This window comes from Miniopterus natalensis, chromosome 13, assembly GCF_054644295.1.
Source record: "Miniopterus natalensis isolate mMinNat1 chromosome 13, mMinNat1.hap1, whole genome shotgun sequence".
In the NCBI taxonomy this organism is placed as follows: domain Eukaryota; kingdom Metazoa; phylum Chordata; class Mammalia; order Chiroptera; family Miniopteridae; genus Miniopterus; species Miniopterus natalensis.
In genome coordinates this window covers 40,378,418-40,399,961 of record NC_142093.1, presented here as the reverse complement: position 1 = coordinate 40,399,961, position 21,544 = coordinate 40,378,418, and the positions used below count along the sequence as shown (strand labels likewise).

The following is a 21,544-nucleotide window of genomic DNA, read 5'->3' as shown; positions in this document are numbered from 1 at the left end:
AAGTATGTCAGCTCAGTCTGCCATATTGCCAGAGCTAAAATTTCTTGGTCTCTTAAATGTCTTCTATTTTTTGGTAGTGTTACCTATATGTGTGTAAACATAAATTAGATAGGTATAAGTACCCTGTACATATATTTCTTATACCACTAAAATTATAAAACAAATTTATAACAATATAAAAATTTGCAATGAATAAAAATGAATAACACAGTTAGATGAATGTTATTATTTTGCTAAATTGCTATACCCAACATGAATGTTACTACCAATGCAGAATTTTCAAAGTTCACATGTAGTGTATGATCTTTCAAGTTTCTACCACTTTGTCTAGTTAACCTGTTGTAAAACTCTCTTTTTTTACTGTGTGATAAATTATTTTGACTTCCACTTTGTATTAATGCATAAAGGTTCACATGTGGCCTTTTGCTCATGGCAAAAGTATTCCCTTATTTGATACTAACCTAATCGTGAATACAAGCACAATTTCAAACACCGAAATTGCATAGTAGTTTTCAGTTATAAAAAACAAGCATTTGGATAAAACAGACCACACTTAATTTGTTTTTAATAAGTCACAAAAATGAAAACCCAATTTAAAAAAAATCCCATAAATAACTATGGAACCTGTCTCTGAAACTAGTTTGTGAAATCCTGATCTGTGACATATGTTTGTGACATGGCTGCTTGAATTAAGAAGAGTAGTCTCTGAGAGTGATGTCAGCAAAATGGTAGAGTAGACAGCTCCAGACTCTCATTCCTCCACAAAAACATTGACCAAATGAGTACCAAATCAAGGAAAAGAAGATCTAAAAACAGTAGGGAATCTGTGTGGTTGGTGTTTTTACTTGCCCCTGCTCCACTTCGCCACCAGCATGTTGGCAGTCTTGAGCCAGCAGTAGCTTGTGTTTCCTGTGTGGGATCCTGCTCATTGATTCCAGAAAGATCAGAACATATTTTACATATAAAGTATTGTGTATGTCTCTTTTAACTTGTCTAAGGGCTACCTCATGCCAGGCACTCATCTCTGTTTTGTCAGACCTGGAACTCAGGCTAGAAAAGTGTTGAGCACTTTTCAAAAATGATGTAAGGTGAACTAACAATTGTCAGGTGACTGGAGTAAAAATAACAGTGAAGGCATATAATAGACCACCAAAGGTCCAGGAGGAAAAGCTGAGGGAGGCTCTTTGGGAAATCAGGACACTTAAAAGCACCTGTTTAAATGAGGGGAGGGGGCGTGGTTAGAAAGCCACATGTATAGCCAAGGAAAGATGCTCATAAAGACTTCATAAAACCCTAAGTTTTCACTTTGGACTGATATCTAGGCTTACTGAAAGCCTGGATAAGTGCTGAAGTGATCCCATAAGAGATAATGTGCAGAATTGGGAGAAGTGTTTTGGTTGTTTTTGTTTTACTTTTTCTTGAGGGGGATGGTGTTTTTTGTTGCTTTGGTTGATTTGATTTAGCCCCAACATTCAAGGAAATCTCAGTCAAAAATTTAGCTCAACTCAAGGTAAAGGAACAAAGAGTTCATAACCACATATTACAAGGAATACAGTCTTTGCAAAGTAGTTTGGAAAAATCATGCAAAAAAATAAACTACAGGATTCAACAATCAAAAATAGCAAACCCTGTGGATGAGGCAGAACTTATTTCCAGAATTATGGCTTATAATATTCAAATGTGTTGTTTTCAGTAACAAAAATATTGCAGGGCATACAAAAAACCAGACAAGTATGGCCTATCCAAAGGAACAAAAATACATTGAAAGAAACCATTTTTTAGGAAGTTCAGATAAAAACTTTAAAGCAACTGGCTTAAATATGTTCAGAGAGCTAAAGGAAAATATAGACAAGCAACTAAATGAAATCAGGAAAAGGACATATGAACAAAATGAGAATATCAGTAATGAGATAGATATTATAAAAAGGGACCAACTAATTCTGGAGTGAAAGACACAATATCTGAAATAAAAAATTCACTAGAGGGAGTCAACTACAGATTTCAGCAGGCAGATAAAATAATTAGAAACTTGAAGATAAGAGAAATAAAATTGTTGAGTCTGAAGAGCAAAAAAAAGCAATGAAAAGTGAAAAGAGCCTGAAGGGCTTGTGAGTCATCATCAAGGAGACCAACATATGCATTATAGGGTTTCAGAAGTAGAAGAGAGAGAGAAAAGCTTGGAAAGAATATTTGACGATATTATGGCTGAAATTTTGCCAAATTTGATGAAATACATGTATCTACAAGTCCAAGAATTTCAATGAACTCCAAGTAGGATAAACTCAGGGACCCACATTGAGACACATTATAATGAAACTATACAAGAAGGAGAGAAACTTGAAAGACACAAGTGAGGAGCAACTTGTCACATACAAGGGATCCTCAATTAAATTATCTGTTTTCTCATCAGAAACCTTGAAGAACAGAAACAGTAGATTGATATATTTGAAGTACTGAAAGAAAGAAAAACTATCAACTAAGAAATCTATATTTGACAAAGCTGTCCTCCAAAAGTGAGGTAGGAATTAAGACATATCTAGATAAAACCTGAAGGAGTTTATTACCACTAGAGCAACCCTATAAGAAATGTGAAAGGGATTCCTTTAGGTTGAAATGAAAGGACACTAGACAGTAACTTGAAAGTGTATGAAGAAATAAGGATCTCTGGTAAAGGTAAATACATGAGCAAATATAAAAACCACTATTATTGTATTTTTGGTTTGTACCCCTACTTTGTATTTCAACTTGATTTAAACGACAACTGCATAAAAAATTACAAATCTATGTTATTGGACACACAATGTATAAAAATGTAATTTATGACAACAACGTAAAGATAACCTAGATGAAATGGACAAAAGTCTAGAAACACGCATTACCTAAATTTACTCAAGAAGAAGTAAAAAATTGTAACAAATGTCTAAGTAAAGAGATTAAATCAGTCATTTAAAACCTCCCAATGAAAGCCCAGGACCAGATGGTTTTACTAGTGAATTCTACCAAATATTTAAAAATTAATACAATTCTTGTTAACTGTTTTAAAAAATAGAAGAGCAGGGAATACTTCCTAACTCATTCTGTTTGGCCAGCATTACTCTGATACCAAAGCCAGATAAAGACATTGTAAAAAAAGAAAATTATAGACCAATATTCCATATGAATACAAAAGCATAAATCCTCAACAAAATATGAGCAAAGTGAATCCAACAAAATATCACAAATGTACTTCACCTTGACCAACTGGGATCTCATCTAGGAATGCAGTAGTGGTTCAACATAAGGGACTCAAGCAATGTTAAAGATTTTAGTAATAGAATGAAGAAAAATACCACATAATCTCAAAGCCTACAGAAAAGGTGAATTTACAAAATCTAACACTCAGAAAACTAGGACTAGAAGGAATATCCTCAATATGATAAAAGGCATTTATAAAAATTTCACAGCTGACATCATACTCTGGTGAAAGACTGAAAACTTTTCCCCTAAAGTCAGCATCAAGACAAGGATCCCCACTTTCACAATCACTATTCAACATTTTTCTAGAAGTTCTAGCCAGATTAACTAGACGAGAAAGAGAGAAAAAAAAATCATAAAGGAGGAAGTTAAAGTATCTCTATTAGCAAATGACATGGATTTATATATGGAAAATCCCAGTGAGTTCAAATGAAAGTTTCTATACCTAATAAATGAATTCAGCTTTGTAAGGATTAACCTATTTCTGGATTACACTTAATCCAGATTATAGTCCTGCTGGTATCTCAGCTTGAATTGTGTGCTGTTTACCAGGACCCTTCCTCCTTGACGGATTTTGATCTCTAATTTTCTTCCCAGCTCTGTGAGACTGCTGAAATTCTGCTTAGCTTTCTCAGCTCTTGTCAGGTGCTTCCTGATTGCTGTTTCTGTTTCATGACCCCTATACAGCTCCTATTTTCTTCCCAGCCTCCATGCCCTATGTTGGAAATAAGCAAATTTTTCAGTGGGAAGAAACATTGGAGATATCCCACGTCTGTCTCCTCAGTGTTTAACTTCTCTCTGCTGTTTCTTTAAATCCCCTTGTCCTTGATTGCTCTTCAATGCCTTCAAACAGCTGTTTTCGTTTCATTTTGTTTCTGTTATTTTATCAAGTTTTATAGTGGGTCTTGGTGGGAGGATTTGTTTTATATAAGCTACGTTGCCTTTGGCAGAAGTGGAAGGCTCTTTAAGTCTCTTTTGTTTGTAGGTACTCTACCTTTTTAAAAAATACTTTGCCAGCATTTGTTAAAGAAACTCAGTTATTTGTTTTATAGGATTTCCCATGGTACATCCCTGTAATGTTACTTAATATGTTCCTCTATACTTTGGGTTTCCTTTAAACAGGTGGTTTGTTAGTAGTTGTAATTTTGACAAAAATACTTTATAGATATTTGTGTGTACTTCTAATGGCAGTGAGTCGGAAGGCTCATAATGTCTGGTTTTCCCTACCTTTATGATGTTAAAATTAAATCATGGGTTCAATTGTATTTTAATTTGTGTGTGCATCAAATGGTAAGTGTATATTTTTAACTTTTTAAGGAACTCACAAGTGGTTTTGAAAATAGCCATACCACTTTATATAATAAGACCAATGTATTAGAGCTTCAGTTGTTCAAAATCCTTGTTGATATTTGGTGTCATCATCTTTGCTAATTTCAGTCACTCTGATTAGCCTGCGCTGGCATTGCCTTGAGGTTTTTGTTCATCGTTTCATTGATACCTAATGATGCTGAGCAATTCTCATGTGCTCTTTGGCTGTTCATATTATCTTCCTTTGTCAAATGCCTGTTCAGATCTTTTCCCTATATTTTCACTTGGGTTATTTACTTATTAAGTTTTGCATTATTTAATATATTCTGGATACCAGATTTCTTTTAGCTATGTATATGATGATTCCTTGACTGTTCACTGTGTCCTAAGAAATCATCTTCTCCAAATTTTAGAAATTTTTCTCCTATGTTTTTCTAGATTTGTAAAACTTGAACTTTTTTTTTGGTATGATGCATTTGGTTATTTTCTTTGGTGTAACAGAGTGACTAAACAATTGAGATTTATATTTAGCTACATGGATATCCAATTGTTCAAGCGCTAATGTTGAGAAGGCCTTTTAGGGTTTCAGTGGGTATTACTTCTTATGGATAAAAAGACATATTTCCTGACCATAATGTATTAAGTTCAATATGTATCTTTAAATTTATATTATTGCATTATTATTTAGACCTCACTTATAATTTTTGCTGCTTGATCTGTGAAAGTCTCAGTGTATTCTGTTAAGATCTCATACTATTGTTTTGTCCTCTGTGTTTTTTAGGTATTTTCTCTTTTCTGCAATTTTTTCTTTATGTAGTTTGATACAAATTATATGTTGTACTAGGACTTAGCAGTCAGATCTTTATTTTAGAATGCTAATAGGAAATGACTCTTATTTAATAACTTTTTTCTTGAATTTGAACTTACCTGTTAATATGTTATTACCTCTTCATTTACATTTTTTTTTCTTTTATGGTTTTACCTATTACTTTATTTCTCAGTTTCATCAGATTTTAGTCTTGCCTTTGTCTTTTAATAAGATAATTTGGACAATATGCAGTTGTGCTGTTGACTTGGTTATAACTGTATTATTTTGTTTCATTATATTTCTTTTCAAGGTTTCTTTTGTTTCATTTTGATGCATGTGTCATGTTTTTATGACATCCTTAGAGTTTTGAACATGAGTCATTTCATTTTTTTCAAAATGTTTTTCAACTTATAATTCTCTAAGCTTTGGAATTAAGCATAAAAAGTTTATTTGTGACATTTAATATAAGTTGCTTATCACACATTTTAATTTCCCTCTTCCTCTCCTACATTTTAAAAAATATTCCAGTGTTTTAGATCAAGAGTATTACTATCATTACAGCATTATTTTCCATGTTATATGTCTTTTTTCAACAGTAAATACGATATTTACATTTAGTTTCAGACAGTTATTAAGCATATCTCACTTTTTATTAGTTTCCATGCTTTAGACCATGGCTTTCACTGTGTATATCTTCAAGTAAAGGTATTTGTTTCATTTATTAGAAGACCTTCCTTATGTATTAAATGTTTTATTTTTGCCTTTTAGCTTGATTTAAAAAAATTTTTGTTACATCTTTTCCCTTCTGTGTATGTTGTTCCAGTCATCTAGTTTTAGTGTTGCAGTAGAAAAATCTGATTTTGTTCTTTGGTTATTTTTTCTAATTTTTCTGCCTGAATACTCATACATTTTTGTAATTTTTTTCTCTGATATATTGATTATTCTTGTTTTTTTTCTTGGCCCCACTTTGCAAACATTAGTTAACCTGATGCTAACTTTATCTTCTGTATTTAACTGATCACTTTCTCTGTCATAATTTTCAGCTTCATGCTAGTTTTCTGATTTCTGGGAGAATGTCTCATGTTTGTTTTCCACACAACTTGGGTACTTATTCCTGCATCTTCCCTCTCGTATGGATTTTAATTTAGTTAACCTGTGTTTGGTTTTCTTACAACCCTTTTTATCTTATCCGTCTCCCTTTATGTTCACCTTTGAGCTTTTGATTTATCGTGCTCTCATTTCACTTCTCACTCTTTCTCCCCATTATGTCTCTCTTTATTGAGAACCGTTTGTTATATACTCTAGATGGTGATACCAAAGAGTTTATTTACAATTTCCTTTTGATCCATTAATATACAATTTTTTAGGCTTGAAAATACTTTGAGTCTTTTGGATTCTGTATTAGTCAGCATTCTCTAGAGAAACAGATTCAATAAAATGTATGTGTCTGTGTGTGCATATGTATAATTGACTCGTAATTATGGAGGTTGAGAATTCCTAAGATCTGTTTAGTCAGCAAGCTGGAGACCAAAGAAGTTGGTATAAGTTCTGGTCTGAAAGCTCAAGAACCCATAAGAGCCACATTTCAACTCAAGTCTGACAGCTGGAAAAGACTGGTATGTGGCTCAAGGCAGTTAGGCATGGAGAGTTCCTTACTTGCAGGAGGGCCCAGCCTCTTTGTTCTAGTCAGGCCTTCAAGGAATTGGATAGTATCCCCCCACATTAGGGAAAAGAATCTGCTTTACTCAGTTTACTGATTTAAGTGTTACTCTCATCCAAAAGGACTCTAATGTCTGAGTGAATATCTGGGCATCCAATGACCCAGTCAAGTGGACACGTCAAATTAATTGTCACACATGCTGTGTTCTTTCCTTTGCTTCACAGTATTTTTACTGTGTCATGTGCTAGTATTTCACTTCCCTCCTCTCTTGACTCAGGTATAGAGGACCTCTGTAGCTGTGTACTTGTCATTAAGCAATGCGGGTGGGCGGCCTTTCACCCTTTTCTCCGCCGCATTTCAGGGCAGCCTTATTTTTTATGCAGGCTGTTTATGTAGGTAATGATGTACACATCCCTCATCCGATTTTCTGATTCTACTGGCTTTGATGTGGTTATCTGTTATCAATAATAATCACTAATCAACTTCAGTAGCTTGAATGCCTCAGAGTGTATGTTCTCACATAATAACAACTCCGGAAATGATATTATCTCAGAGGCTCAGGAATATCAGGACTGGGGTCTTTGTCATTCCCTTGACCTTTTCCTCAAGATTCCCAGATAGCTGCTACAGTTCTAGCCATCCCATACTTACTTTGACAGCAAAAAGAAGGAAGGACCAGGCAACGGTGCTTCTGCAGACATTTCTACTATCAAATCATTTGCCTTCCATATATGACAAGATGTAAATATTCTAACTTTATATTGTCAAAGATTATTTTATTAAAGTAGAAGGGATCTTGGATAATGAGCAGGCCGCTAACATATTCTGTAAATATATTTTTCAGTGGAGGTGGCATCTTCTTTCTATCATCAGTGTCTGGCTTTCTGAAAATGCTCTGAACTTCTGTAGTCAATGTAAGTGGTCAGTTTCTAGCATGTCCTGTTACAGAGATCCTTCAGTTACTTTCTCCCACTTTGCTCAAGGATTATACCTCTATGGTTTCATTATATTCCACCAGTTTCCTTCTAACTCTAACTTTATGACATCTTTTTAAGATTTGCAGATTCTGTTCCAATAAGAAAGAAGCTAGATGTCAGAAAGTAGGTGAGGGAATCACTAGGAAAAAGGGAGAACCTGGTTCTAACTTAATAGGAGTAGGAAAGCATAGAGAGGAACAGCTGTCTTTCCCTCCATTACGCAGGGCCCAGGGCTTCTGACAACAGGGTAAATGGTCGAGGACTTTCTTGTTGGATGTCCCATATTCTGAATTCTAGGATGGCTTTTCTTTTTCTTTCTTTCTTTTTTTTTTTAAAATATATCTTTATTGATTTCCGAGAGAGGAAAGGAGAAGGAGAGAGAGAGATAGAAACATCAATGATGAGTCATTGATGGAGCCTGCAACCCGGGCATGTGCCCTGACTGGGAATCGAACCCCGATCGCCTGGATCCTAGGTCGATGCTCAACCACTGAGCCACGCCCGGCCAGGCTTTTCTTAATGCAACTTCTGACTTCTACTTTGGATAATTTTGTCTCCTGTTTCATCAATATTAGTTTTAGCATTAGTATGGCTTTTCATCTTTTTGGAGGTCTTTACTGTTGGGAAATGTTTGTAAAAAGCTAGATCGAGGGGCAGTTAGCCAGACAGCCTTTATTCAGTGGTATTTATTTTAATAGCCATTTGGTTTCATTACCTTTTAATGAGTTCTTTGATAGCAAGCTCCTTAATTAACAAGGCAGTCTTTCAGGTTTCCTCCTCTCTAATTGTTAACATACTTTGGTGCTTTCACACAAATATACTGTGATGAAAAGTTTCCTCCTTTACAGCTCCTGTAGGACATTCAGAGGGGAAAAGACAGAGATGGAGAGGATATGCAATGTTTCCTTGAAATCTAAATGGCTTAAGAGCATTTGTCCTCACAAACTTGAGACTGACTGAAATTCATATTTCGTGTTCAATTTCCTGCAACATAATTAACTCAGAGTAGATTTCTAGGTGTATGAAAGATGACTGAGCTCAGCTCACATTCGAATTTGCATGTTGAATTTTTCTAGAACCACTTTTTAAGAAATGTGGGATATTTAATTCTGCCTGGGACCCAAATAAATGTTTATTAAAATTTTTCCTTGAGCTGCAGGCAGAACTACTCAAAAAGGACAGGAACATTTTATAATAAAGTACCTACCATTCATTGAGCCCCTACTATGTGCCAGATACTGTATAGGGTTCTTTATTACATTATCTCATTAACTGCATACAGTTTCTGCAATGTTGCTGACATTATCTTCATTTTACTCATAAGGAAGGTGAGTCTAACTATGATTGAGCAACTCTCATAAAGGTCATGGAAATGATAAAGCTAGGATTTGAACCTAAGTCAGTATGAACCAAACCCTGGCTCTTTCTCTGTGTATCACGTCCACTCTAGTCTCTTCTTGTTTTCTCTACTACTTTCCATAAAATGGACATTACAGTTTATGCACTCTCCTCCCATAGTGAGGTTAATTAGAGAGCTGATTAAATACTAGTAAAGAAGATCTTAACTGATTTCACCCAGAGAAACCTAAGGTTTTAAGTATTCTGAAACGCAGCATTTGTTATTGGCAGAAAATAATGAACCAAAGCACCTACAGGATATGTTAGCTCAAAAAACAAAAAAAGAAACTCAGGCTAATGAGGTGTTTGGGAGGAGAAATGCTCTTATTTAGGGTATTGACCAGTTAGGAGCGGAGTAATATGTTGTATGTGGAAGTTAAAAGCGACTGGCTGGCAGACAGGCAGGCGTCTGTACCATTGTGTTTTGTAAACTCTCTCCTATGGCTATGGTGTGTTTTCTCCAAGCCCAGTTAATTTTTTATGAGGTTTGTAAAGGTCTTGAATAAACAAGTGAGATTATAGAGGTTTTCCTGGAAGCTTTGGTTAATATTTTAATATGCTCTGCTTTGTCACATTATTAAACTGCTTATTGGAAAGTTTGAAAGAGAGGGTAAGAGAGGATTTCTTTTTTAGTTTTCCTATTTTTTTTTTCTTTTTTCCTTTTTTTGTTGTCATAGTTAAATATCAAAATTGGGTGTAGTATTTAGCTGGTTCCCTCCCTTCTTTTTAACTTTCTACCTCGACAGATCACCCTTGGATTGGGATCCAGCATCTGGGAGGCCTCCACTTAAAATGCACTTCAACTGAAATTACAGTGTACAGGGTATATACCTTGAAACTAAGCCAGTGACTGTAATTTATGTAGTAAGAGTGGGCTGGAGAAAGGGAGAGGGAATTGGAAAGGTCAGAAAACAGGAACTAAGAGAACTTTGGAAATTACCTCATCACGACCTTTTGCTCATTAATATTTGAATCTGATTGGTTGGCATCTTGGTTGGAGTCTGGCAAAATGGCCAGCATGGCCGAGACTGGTTTCCTTCAAAGACGTTGCCGTGTTAATGAGATGACTTGATGAAGTTAACCTCTGACCTGAGCAGGAGCTGAGGAAAGAGAAAGGAAGAGTTTTTATTTCTCATTATGAGGACTGGTTCTGTGGAGGTTTGTGCAGTAGTGATTGTTGTTATTTGTAAAATACTTTATAGAACCTCATTTCACATTGTAAGCCACCTGAAATTATTTCCTTGATGTTGTTGTCAATATATAATGAAGGTCACCCATCAAGTCCTACCATTTTTGCGAAACCTTCCCTGACTATTTTGGCCTCATAACCTTTTCTTCTAAAATCATATAGTGCTTAGAGTTTATTCTGCTCAATTTAGCACATAATTGCATGTTCTCCTTGATTTGCTTTAGAACAGGAAGTACACTTTCTACTTTTTGGCATGACAGAATTTTTTGGTGTAAAGGAAGAAAATTGTATGATTTTATAAAAGGGATGAATGGTTAGTAAAATATTATGCACTCATAAAATACTTATATTTTAAGAAAATATATGCAATTTCTCAAAATAGTTTTCCATATTCTGGATCATAGGAATAAAAATTATACTAATAAAACATTTACTGAGTATTTAATATTAGCCAGGTACTGTGGAATTATTAGGTAGGAAATGCTACATAGGAATTATTTTTATTTAACCATTATAACAATCTATTTGACAGATGATGAAAATGAGACAAGGGTTAAAGTCAGTGGTCCAGGGAATTGTATTTAATATGTGTTGGTTTTCATTCAACTATATACCTGTAATTTCTCTGTTTACCTTTATATTTTTTTCTTTGTTTTTCTGACACTGTTTTGGTCTATGGAAATAGTACATACAAGTTAAAGTATTTGCTGTGGTGTTGTTGTTTTGTAATGTACTGATTAGTTGTCTATACCCTTTATTCTTTATTGTAATTTTAGTTCCAATGACACATATATGTATGCATTTTCTTTATAATGCAAAATGTTGGCCAAGCTAATAATGGAAATCAAGACTAAAGCATATAAGATTATTGGCCAGGGAGAAATTCTTTAAATGGTTATTATAGGGTTTTTTTTCCTAGTTTGATATAAATTTGTCAATTAAAAAGATTTGGTGGGGGGTTAGTTGTGATGTCGTAGTATAAGACTTATTACCTTCTAGTGTAAACAACTGTGAAAACTGGACAAAATATAGCATCAGAGTATTATCAAAAACAGGAAGGGAAGAGTACTTGGGATATCAGTAAGAGTAGGCATTAGAGGAATAGGATACCGAAAAGACAGACAGAGAAAGAACCCCCCCCCCCAAAATTGTCTTTCTAAAATTCCCCTTCAGTCCTTGGCTAATTTCTGTGCTGCATATGAATACGGCACACTCTGGAGCTTTAGAAGACAACAGCTGCTGGAATATGGGCAAGTATTCTAGAAGTTGCACAGCCAGAGACATTGAGAATTGAACTCATAGAGAGACTTTTCCATTTAAATATCAGTTAAGCCATTTGCAGGGGTTATAGATAAACTCCTAAGATTAAGGCAAAACTAAAATGGACAAACTGTAACTTTAAAAACAAGCTTGAAAAAATAAAGGTGATCCACAAATAATCGAAGGCCTTTATAGCATCTTTTCTGCAATGTAGAGTATATAAAACAGAATCTCTTAACATACTAACAGGAAAAACTGACCTATAATCGAAAGTTAAAATAATCATAGAAGTAGATCATTAGATAATTCTAGATATTTATGCTAGCAAACAAAGATTTTAAAATAACTATGATTAATATGTTAAAGAAAATTGGAAAGAATGGACAATAGACAAAAAATTAATTATTTGAATAGATATTAAGAATAAAATGTATATTCTAGAATAGCAAAATGCACAATTTGCAATAAAGAGCTCATTAGGTGAAATTTTAAGCAGAAGTTAAGGTAAGTGAACTCAAAGATAGGTCTGTAGAAAACACACATTGAGGGGGGAAAAAGAATGAAATTGTTTTAATTTTAAAAATGGAATGGAACATAAAAGAGATGGGACATAGTTAAAAGGTGTAACATATATGTACTTGGAGTCCCAGGAAAGGAAGAGAGAATGAGAATGGTACAGAAGCACTACTTTAAAAAATAATGCTTGAGAATTTTCCATATATGAGAAAATGCAGCAATCCACAGTTTCTGGAAGCTCAGCAAGCCTATACAGGAGAAATACAAAGAAAACTATACCTAGGCATACGAATATTAAATCTAAAGAAAAATCTCAAAAACAGCTATAGAACGATAACACAGTCAAGGGAAAAAACAATAAGAATGATGGCTGATTTCTCATAGACACAATGGTGGCCAGAGGACAATAGAATGAAACTTTTTAAATTTAAAAGTAAAAGAAAACTGTCAATATACAATTCAGTACCCAGCAAAAAATATCTTTAAAAAATAAGATGAGATGCTCTCTGCTGACCATGTTGCAATAATTGGTACCAGATTTCCTCTCGACCAGAAACGTTTGAAATGCCAGACAAAATAAATAAAACAACTGTTTTTAGATCCTGGACAGTAGGCAGTGCAGGACTGTGATCTCTGAAAGAAGAGAAACAAATGAAACATTGCTCTAACAATCTGCCTGCAGGTACTTTGCAAACTGTGGTACAGGGAGGCTATCCAAAGTAACCCAAGTGCAGCATGGGAGTATTGTTGAGTTAAGAAGGCATAGGTTGGAATTTTGGGAAGAAGTTGCTCATATTTGTAAGGAAACAGTTTTGAGATGAGGAAGGTATTTTGAGGAATAGCATCAGATACCCACATTGGAATCCCTTTAAGGCTTTGGCTGAATACTAAGCTGTTTGTGTGTAGGAAAAATCCACGAGGTCAGGCATAAAACAACTGCCAGGGTACAGAAGCTGAGCACAATTGCCAGAATTCACACAAGGAAGGGAGATGTTAAAATTTTAACCTGCAAGAAGGGAAAGACCTCACTGAATTCCTGGAGCATTTAGTAGAGCCACCAGAAGAATGGCTAGTATTTGGTCTACGGCTACATTTGTAGTAAGCCTAAAATGACCATAAAAAAAGGTGACTCTAATCCCTAAATAAAAGAGTACACCAATAAACCTCAAAATTTCAAAAGAAATGGAATTGTTTGCCATAACAAAAATCAGCACTCTTTAAAGAAATTCAACAAAATAGAGACACTCAACAACAGTATCTAGTGTTAACAAAAATTTGCCAGATGTAACAAGAAACAGGGCAATGTGATCCATAACAAGGAAAATAATCCATTAAAAAGTTGCTGAAGTGACATAGGTGACAGAATTAGCAGATAAATGCTGTAGATAAATGCTCACAGACACACACATGCTCTATAGGTTCAAGATTTAAAGGTAAACATCAACATTAGGAAAGACATAGAAGTTACAAAAAGGAATCAGATGGAATTTCTAAAGAACAGAGTATCAGAAATGAAAAATATGCTGAATTGGGTTAGCAACAAAAATTAACAACTTTAGAAGATAAGGTTGGGAAACTTAAAAGACTGAGCAGTTGAAACTATACAAACTAAATGCAGAAAGAAAAACCAAGGGGAGAACATTTTGCAGAGCATCAATTATATGTGCAACAATATCAAGCAGTGTCCTGTCCTTGGTGCTCCTGGTTCTCAGGCTTTCATACTCAGACTGAAGTCCACACCATCGGCTCTCTGGCTCTCATGGCTTTGAATTGTGCCACTAGAGAAAGATAAAGTTTGACATACAAAAATGTGAACAGAGGAGTGTTACCCGGGAAGCAAAAGCAAAAGAGAAAGTTGGTGTAAAAGGACAGCTCTCTTTCACAGAATAGTTCCTGGCTCTCTTTCCATGTTTCTTGAAACTTGCTAGATTATCCAGAGAAAGAGAAATTGGACTTTGGCCATTTGAAGTCAGGGAGATAAAATCCTTGATGATCTGGGACACAGGATCTGATCCCAGTAGGTTGACAGAGAGCTACGCTGGGAGTCCATTTTACATACCTACTGTGAACTCAGCATTCCTTCGATGCTTCCTTAGATGAGGAAAGGAGGAAAAAATCTCTCACTCAGTATCCTGGCCTTTCAGATTTGTGTCATTTTTATCTTCTCGTCTTCTCCATTTCTTTTCCCCAAATCTCAGAGCAACAGAAAGACGCAGAAACTACCACAAAGCCCTTTACTGGGAGGCAGGATCAAATGATTGTTAAGAGTCTTTTTGGAAAGTCTGATGGCTGGATTCACATCTTAGCTCTACCACTAACAAGATATTTTCAAATAACTTGACCTCTCTTTCTCTGCAAATCGAGGATTAAATACCTCATGGGATTCTTGTGAGAATTATATGAGAAAATATTTTCAGAACATTAGGCATATACTCAATACTCAATAAATGGAAGCAGCCTCTCTGATGATGGTGGTAGAGATATTAGTGGTATTGATGATGCTTTCTCTAAGCTCATCGCCTCTACTCGCATTTAGTACTATGACATAGCACTTAGTTGTGTAATTGAAGTACATAGTAATTAAAAGTAATAGGATATTGAGCTTTCTATATTTCTTTGAGAATTTGTAAGATTTCTACACGTTTTAATTGTGTTTAATTGTGTCTTTATATAAGAAATAGTGGATGATTTATTCCTTTTTGTAGAAGAGAACCAGATACTCCCTGACCCAGTGAAATATATGGAAAAAACATGTAAAAGAACACCAGAGTGAGAATCTGGAATTTTCATGAATTCTTACTAGACCTAGATTATTCTATGACCTACTGAGTTTATAATAGCAATAAAAGAAAATAAAAATAAAATAGAAACAGCCTAAATGTCCAACAACAGAAGAATGGACAAATACATTGTGGTATACTGTGGAATAATTAAAGGGATAAACTACAGCCGCGTGCATTATACTGTAAAAGCTTCACATTATAATACTGAACCAAAAAAGCAAGTTGCAAAAGGGCATGCCATGTGATAGTATGGAAAGTTTCAAAGTACATAAAATAATACAGTATATTATTTTTGTTATATGTATACTTATCATAATAGTATTTTTAAAATACAAATGGTGTATCTAACATCAGTAATGGTCACCTGTGGGAAGAGGGAGGAAAATGATTAAGGAGGTCCCACAGGCACTAAGCTGTAATGTTTGGTGGATACGTGAGTGTTCACCATGTAGTTCTATATATCTTTCCATATGGCTGAAATACTTCATAATTTCAGAAAAGAAGGATTCACTGACTAATTTGAGAACTCATACTTTTAAAGACACATGTCATTCTGTTTTTCAGACTAGATAGTGATGGTAAGTAACAGATAACAAATTAAGTGGATATATATCTGGAAAAATGTGCGTGTATCTTCTATGATGTATGACTTATACCTGAGACTAAGATGTAATTCACTAAATAGAAAGTATTTGAATACTGTAAAGAATATAGCAAGATATTTCCAATATCATATTTTAAAAATTAGCCTAGAATTTATGTTCATAAACCTCAGTGTTCATTTTTTAAGAACACAAAATTCATTCTTTTAATGATTTTTTTTTTTAAAGGAAAACTTTTTCATATGTGTTAAATCATAAAGCAGTAAAGACTTTGGTTTATTAGATAAATTAGGAATTATTGTTTACACTTGTTTTTTTAAAAAATTTGTTTTATTGATTGATTTTAGAGAGAGAGAGAGAAAGAAATACATTGATTCGTTGTTCCACTATTTATGCATTCATTGGTTGCTTCTTGTATGTACCCTGACCAGGGATTGAACCTGCAACCTTGGTGTATAATGTTGACACTGTAACCAACTGAGTTACTGGGCGAGGGCCTACATTTGTTTTTTAAGAATTATGATTGTTTTGGAAGGGACTGTTTGAAATTTTTTTCTCTGTGGAAAAATTTCTTCTTGGCTTAATGAACATTTTGAGTATTGTTTATCTGTTGTTGATTTAGAAAAAAAAGTGCTTCCTGAATAAATAGCTGGGCTTTGTGAATTTTAACTTAGTGAAATAGCTACATGACTGGTCATGATGAAGCTAGTATTTAAGGTGATTGCCATCAGGTGCTATTCATTCCAATATTATTTGAATATAAGTGTATTATGATGAAGAAAACCTTAAAGACATACCTAATTGAAAAATAAATGGTTTTAATTCTGTTGGAATTTCATCTTAATCCCTTAACATTATGATTTACATTCTTGTATTTCAGGGAAAGGTTGCTCAGACAGCATGCATGTCAGCTTGCAAGCATTTAGCCACGTCCCTGATGCAACTTCTGCTGGAAGCTGAAGTGAGGCAGCTCACCTTGGGAGCACTGCAGCAGTTCAATTTGGATGTCAGAGAATGCGAACGTAAGACAGTGAACCATGCCTTTGCTTGATTGTTTAGCCTGCATACTCATCTGTGGGGGAAAAAAAAAAATGGTCCTAAGTCTATTGGGTCTTTGCTCCTGATGAGGTCAAAGAGTAGCTAGATGACAGAAGTCCCTTATAAGATGTCTAGAAATAGAGACTATCAGCAAGCTAGTTCGAGCACCCAAAAGTGCTTAGGTCCTTCTGTAGAAAACTGAAGATCCCTGGCCACACATAACTTTGCTGTCTAGAGGGGTATATAAGGCAGAGATGCATTTAATAGACACCAAAGAAACCCGATTAGTTCAGAGACTATAAAAGAGTCAGTTCCCAATGATTTCCTTTTTATGTTTTATTTTAAAACTATTTTTACATCATATTTGCAAACCCTTAGTCTGAAGGACAAATGCTGTGTAGTATTTATCAGTCAGAAATGCTTTCTAGTACAGGTAGAAACAGAAAACCTTAGACAGAGTGGTTAAAACAAATAGATTTTATTTTTTCTCAGAGTCAGTGAGTTACTGAATTGATTTAGTTGCTCAGTGATGTCACCAAGGACCCAAGGCTCTTTTGTTCCCTTTCCTCTCCCATACTTTTCCTCCTCATCTGCATTATTGTGAGAAGAGACAGGAAAAAGAGGCCAGTCTCACCTATTCCTTTTACTAAGAAAATAAAAACCTTTCTCAGGAGACCCCTAACAAACTTACCTGTGTCTCATTGGCCTGAAGACAGTTGTATCGTCATCTCCAATGCTAAGGGTGGCTGGGAGGCTGAGTATCTGTCAAAGTGAAAGGAAAGCATCATTATTGGCATAGTTGATTCATCATGAATCATTCACTTGATGTTGAACACAAAATTAGGCTTTGGTAGGAAGGAAGAAGGAAAGAATGGAGAATGTTGTGGTGTTCCTTGTGCAGTCAGTGAAAAATGAAAATGAACCAAAATGATATGATTCAAAGTGATTGTTCTGATTCTAAGAAAAATATCCTTTGGAAAATTTGTCACCAGAAGGTCTGTACCAGAGATCTACAGTGCGATTACATTGTTCAAAGATGTCAACAACAGTGTCTCCTTTCCCACATCTTTTTCTAGAACCTTAGCACTTCTTAATTCCCCTTCCTTTGAATCTGGGAAAGCTCATGACTTGATTATATCCAACGGAATGTGGCAGAAGTGGCCTTGTGATTTCTGTTGCTAGGTCATGAAAGACAATGCAACTCCATCTTCTTAGGTAGCTTCTGGATAAGAAGTCTACCCTGAGGTCTCCATGCTGTGAGGAAACCGAAATCAGCTCATGTGGAGAGACCACATGGAGAAGCTCTGATGCCTGACATTTTACATTTTATGTTCTTGGTGCTATATTTTGTTATATTCCTTTAAATAGTATTAGATTTTGTTCTGACCTGCATTTACATTACTTGAAATTGGTTGGATCCTTTTGAGACTTGCTTTTAAGTTTATAGTGGGTCCAGAGCAGCCCTTTGAAGAATTTTACCCCATGCCGTGTCTAGAGATCTTTCAACTCTGGTTGGTGAGAACAGGAACTATCCCAGCTCCACAAGTTATTCTGCTTATTCATTTCTGGTCGTTCTTTCCCCAGCCTTGGGTAGTTTCTTCCCACACATGCACAGATGAGTACTCTGCCAAATATTCAGTTGCACACTTCTCTGGTTTTCCTGAGTGCTCTCTTTTAAACGTCTTTCTCTCTGGTAGTTGGCCCTGAAATCACTAGTTGCCTTGGCATTCTGGACTGCAATCTCTGACTTTTCAGTTCAGACTACCTATGTTTTGTTTGGGTTCTCTCCCTTTGCTGGCTTTGCATCATAGCCTGGAAGCTGCCTCTAGGCATGCTCACCTCGTTTGTTTTCCTTCTTTCAAGGATCACAGTCCTGTATCGACTGTTGCCTAATATCTGAAACCATTCTTTCACATACTTTGTTCAGTTTCCAGTCTTTTTTTTTTTTTTTTTAACATATCTTTATTGATTTCAGAGAGAGGAAGGGAGAAGGGGTAGAGAGATAGAAGCATCAATGATGGCAGAGTCATTGATCAGCTGCCTCCTGCACTCCCCACACTGGGGATGGAGCCCCAACCTGGGCATGTCCCCTGACTGGGAATTGAACTACAATCTCCTGGATCATAGGTTGATGCTCAACTGCTGAGCCACACCTGCCGGGCTTCCAGTATTTTTTACAGTGGGAAGATGAGTCCTCTGTTACTCTGTTATGACCTGTAACAGAATAAATGAACATCTTTTCAAGTGTGGTTTGTTTTTTTAAAATTTTATTTTTTATAGAAATAATACCTGCTCTTTGTGGAAAATTTTGAGGATAAAAAGAAAAAAATCACCATAATCTCATCATTCAGATATACAATTCTGGGGATTATATCCAGACGTGAGAATATGCAGCAGCCACAGAAGTGTTCTTAGGATTCATCCACCAGATTCCATCCATCTGGTTAGCCAAGAGGTTTTACATGCCTCTGTCTTAAACCAGTTATTTACCAGGAGAATCAAAAACATAGTGATTAGCTAGACCAATCAAAATTGAATCTTGATGTTGAGTTTGAAGTCATTCTTTTCTGAGTTTTGATGAAAGAGTAGGACCTCATTCTGATGCAAAGGAAAGGAAGACAAGGACTTTGGAGTAGGCAGCCAACAAATACTGTTGGTTCAGCAGCAACATCTGATGACTGACTGGGAAAGACTCCATGACTGCATTTTTGATAGAGCTAAAAGATAAAGAAAGACGGAGGGTAATAAAGCTAAGTATGTGGGCCTGGAAGAGGAGGAATGATGGTCTGGGAGAAGCACTAATGAGCAAGGAAAATACCCATCTTGTGGCCTGATTCTGAATTACATTTATGCAGATGAACCAGTAGCTTCTACTTGAGAAAACAATAGGTGAATTGGTATCCTTCAGTTAAGACTAAGGGCTGGAGAGATCATTTAATGAAAAGGTTGAAACATAATAGAGTTTGTTAACCTGCATATGGGGTTCCAGAAAGCCAGTCTCTTATCTGAAAAGCTATTCAGTATTTGTAAAAGCCTTTCAGACTTAGGGTCCGCTTGAAGCTAGCATTTGTAATGCATGACAGTGCCTCCAAAAACCGTATTACCACTGAATTTTTTCTAATGTATTGTGGAGCCACTAAGTTTCATTGATTTAGAATTTAATGTTTCATTTCTGATTGGCAGTAATTTGTCTGTCAAGAAACTTTCCATGGACATTTATTTTACTTTAAAAGAAAGAATTCTATTCTATGTCTTTTGCTATACCACCTCCCTCTTTTTTTTCCTTTAGATGCTCAGTGGTCTATAAAAAATCTTAAAGAAATGATACATAAGACTCAAGTAACTATACAGAGGCGTATAAAAGCAGCCCCAAATGACAAGATAATTAACACTTACATCTTTTACCCAGTGGTGTGTGCGTGAAGTATTTTCCCTATTGTCTATGAGTCCTTGGAAGAACTGTATAGGCCCTGAAAGGAATCAAACTCTGGACAAGATAGAATGTGAATGTACATTGAGTGTTTGACTCTGGGGCCTAGGCTGCCACTTTCTTAGACGCCACATACATAGGAGAAGTATGTGCATTACCATGTGCCTGAGATATTCAGCTAGTATACTGTGTCATTAAGAACATAGATTTAGAGTCAGCTTGACAGATTCAGGTCACCACTTAACGTTTAGTGTGACCTCATGTATACCATTTAACCTTTCACAGCCAGCCCCATTTATGGTGGGAATAATAATAGTACCTAATATTACAGGGATTGGGTCAGAAGTCAATGAGAATGCATGAAGGGGTTTATTTCATGGTTTGACAAAACACTGAATATGCAGGAAGTAGTAGCTTCTCTTGCTGTTATCACCATTATCATCATAATCATGAGCAGCAGCAGCAACAACAGAAGTTAATAAATATTTAACAATTCTCAGAAGGTCTTTTGCCGACCACTCAAATCTTTGTCTATAGTTTTTGAATTAGTTAGATTTGGAGATGCCCTTTTATTTGGTGTAGCTGTCTGTCAAATTTCTGTGGTTGTTCTGAAAGGTACGATGCAGAACTGATGATTTTCTAATTCTCAGCCTGTTGCTTTTGCAAGAAATTAAGCAATTACCTCTGCTGTTTACTAGAGATGGTAACTACTGCTTAGGGCACCATTACCTGACAGGAGTGTTGTTGCGAGGCAATTCTTATTGACAGTCTACCAAGCCTTTAAGATGGACATAATTAGAAATTTAGATAAGAAGAAGATATTTCTTTCCCTTAAAAATTGACAGTGACCTCTGATAATTTCTGCTTTGCCTGGATTTCATCTCACATCTCCATTTGTTGGTGTCTTATATTTGGTTTTGAATATTGGAGCGCTGGATCCTGACAGTGAAACTGGATTTTAAATACTAGCAGGTCTTGATAGCCTCACAGTTATCTTCTTGGTCAAACTTGGACTATTCTACCATTCATACAGTAGATTTTTCAGTCTGTGTCTGGATTTGTCATTTCCCAAGCTTTCTCATTGTATATTCTAAATAAGGAGGTCTAGATTTGTCTTGAAGCTCAACTTCTTGTTAACAGCATTGATTCAGTAATCTGTCTATTTATTCAACAAATATATGTAGAGGCTCTACTCTGTACAGAGCACCATGCTGAAGGCTGGAGATAAAATAGGAAACCATGGGTTTTAAATAGGAGAGAGATTTGATTAGATTTGTATTTTTAGAAGGAGCTCTGCAATTTTATTGGGAACCTCAGAGACAGTTAGAAGGCTGCTGCAGT

The 21,544-nt window shown here is 35.5% G+C and overlaps 1 protein-coding gene across 1 annotated transcript in view; it reads left to right on the top strand.

The window, feature by feature from the left end:
* The window catches only part of EXOC6B (exocyst complex component 6B), a 442,612-nt gene that overhangs the window by 283,064 nt on the left and 138,004 nt on the right, over positions 1–21,544 (top strand). The window contains exon 19 of the mRNA XM_016202591.2: positions 16,616–16,757. Coding sequence (XP_016058077.1) covers positions 16,616–16,757 — 142 coding nt within the window. The remainder of the gene's footprint in view (positions 1–16,615; positions 16,758–21,544) is intronic.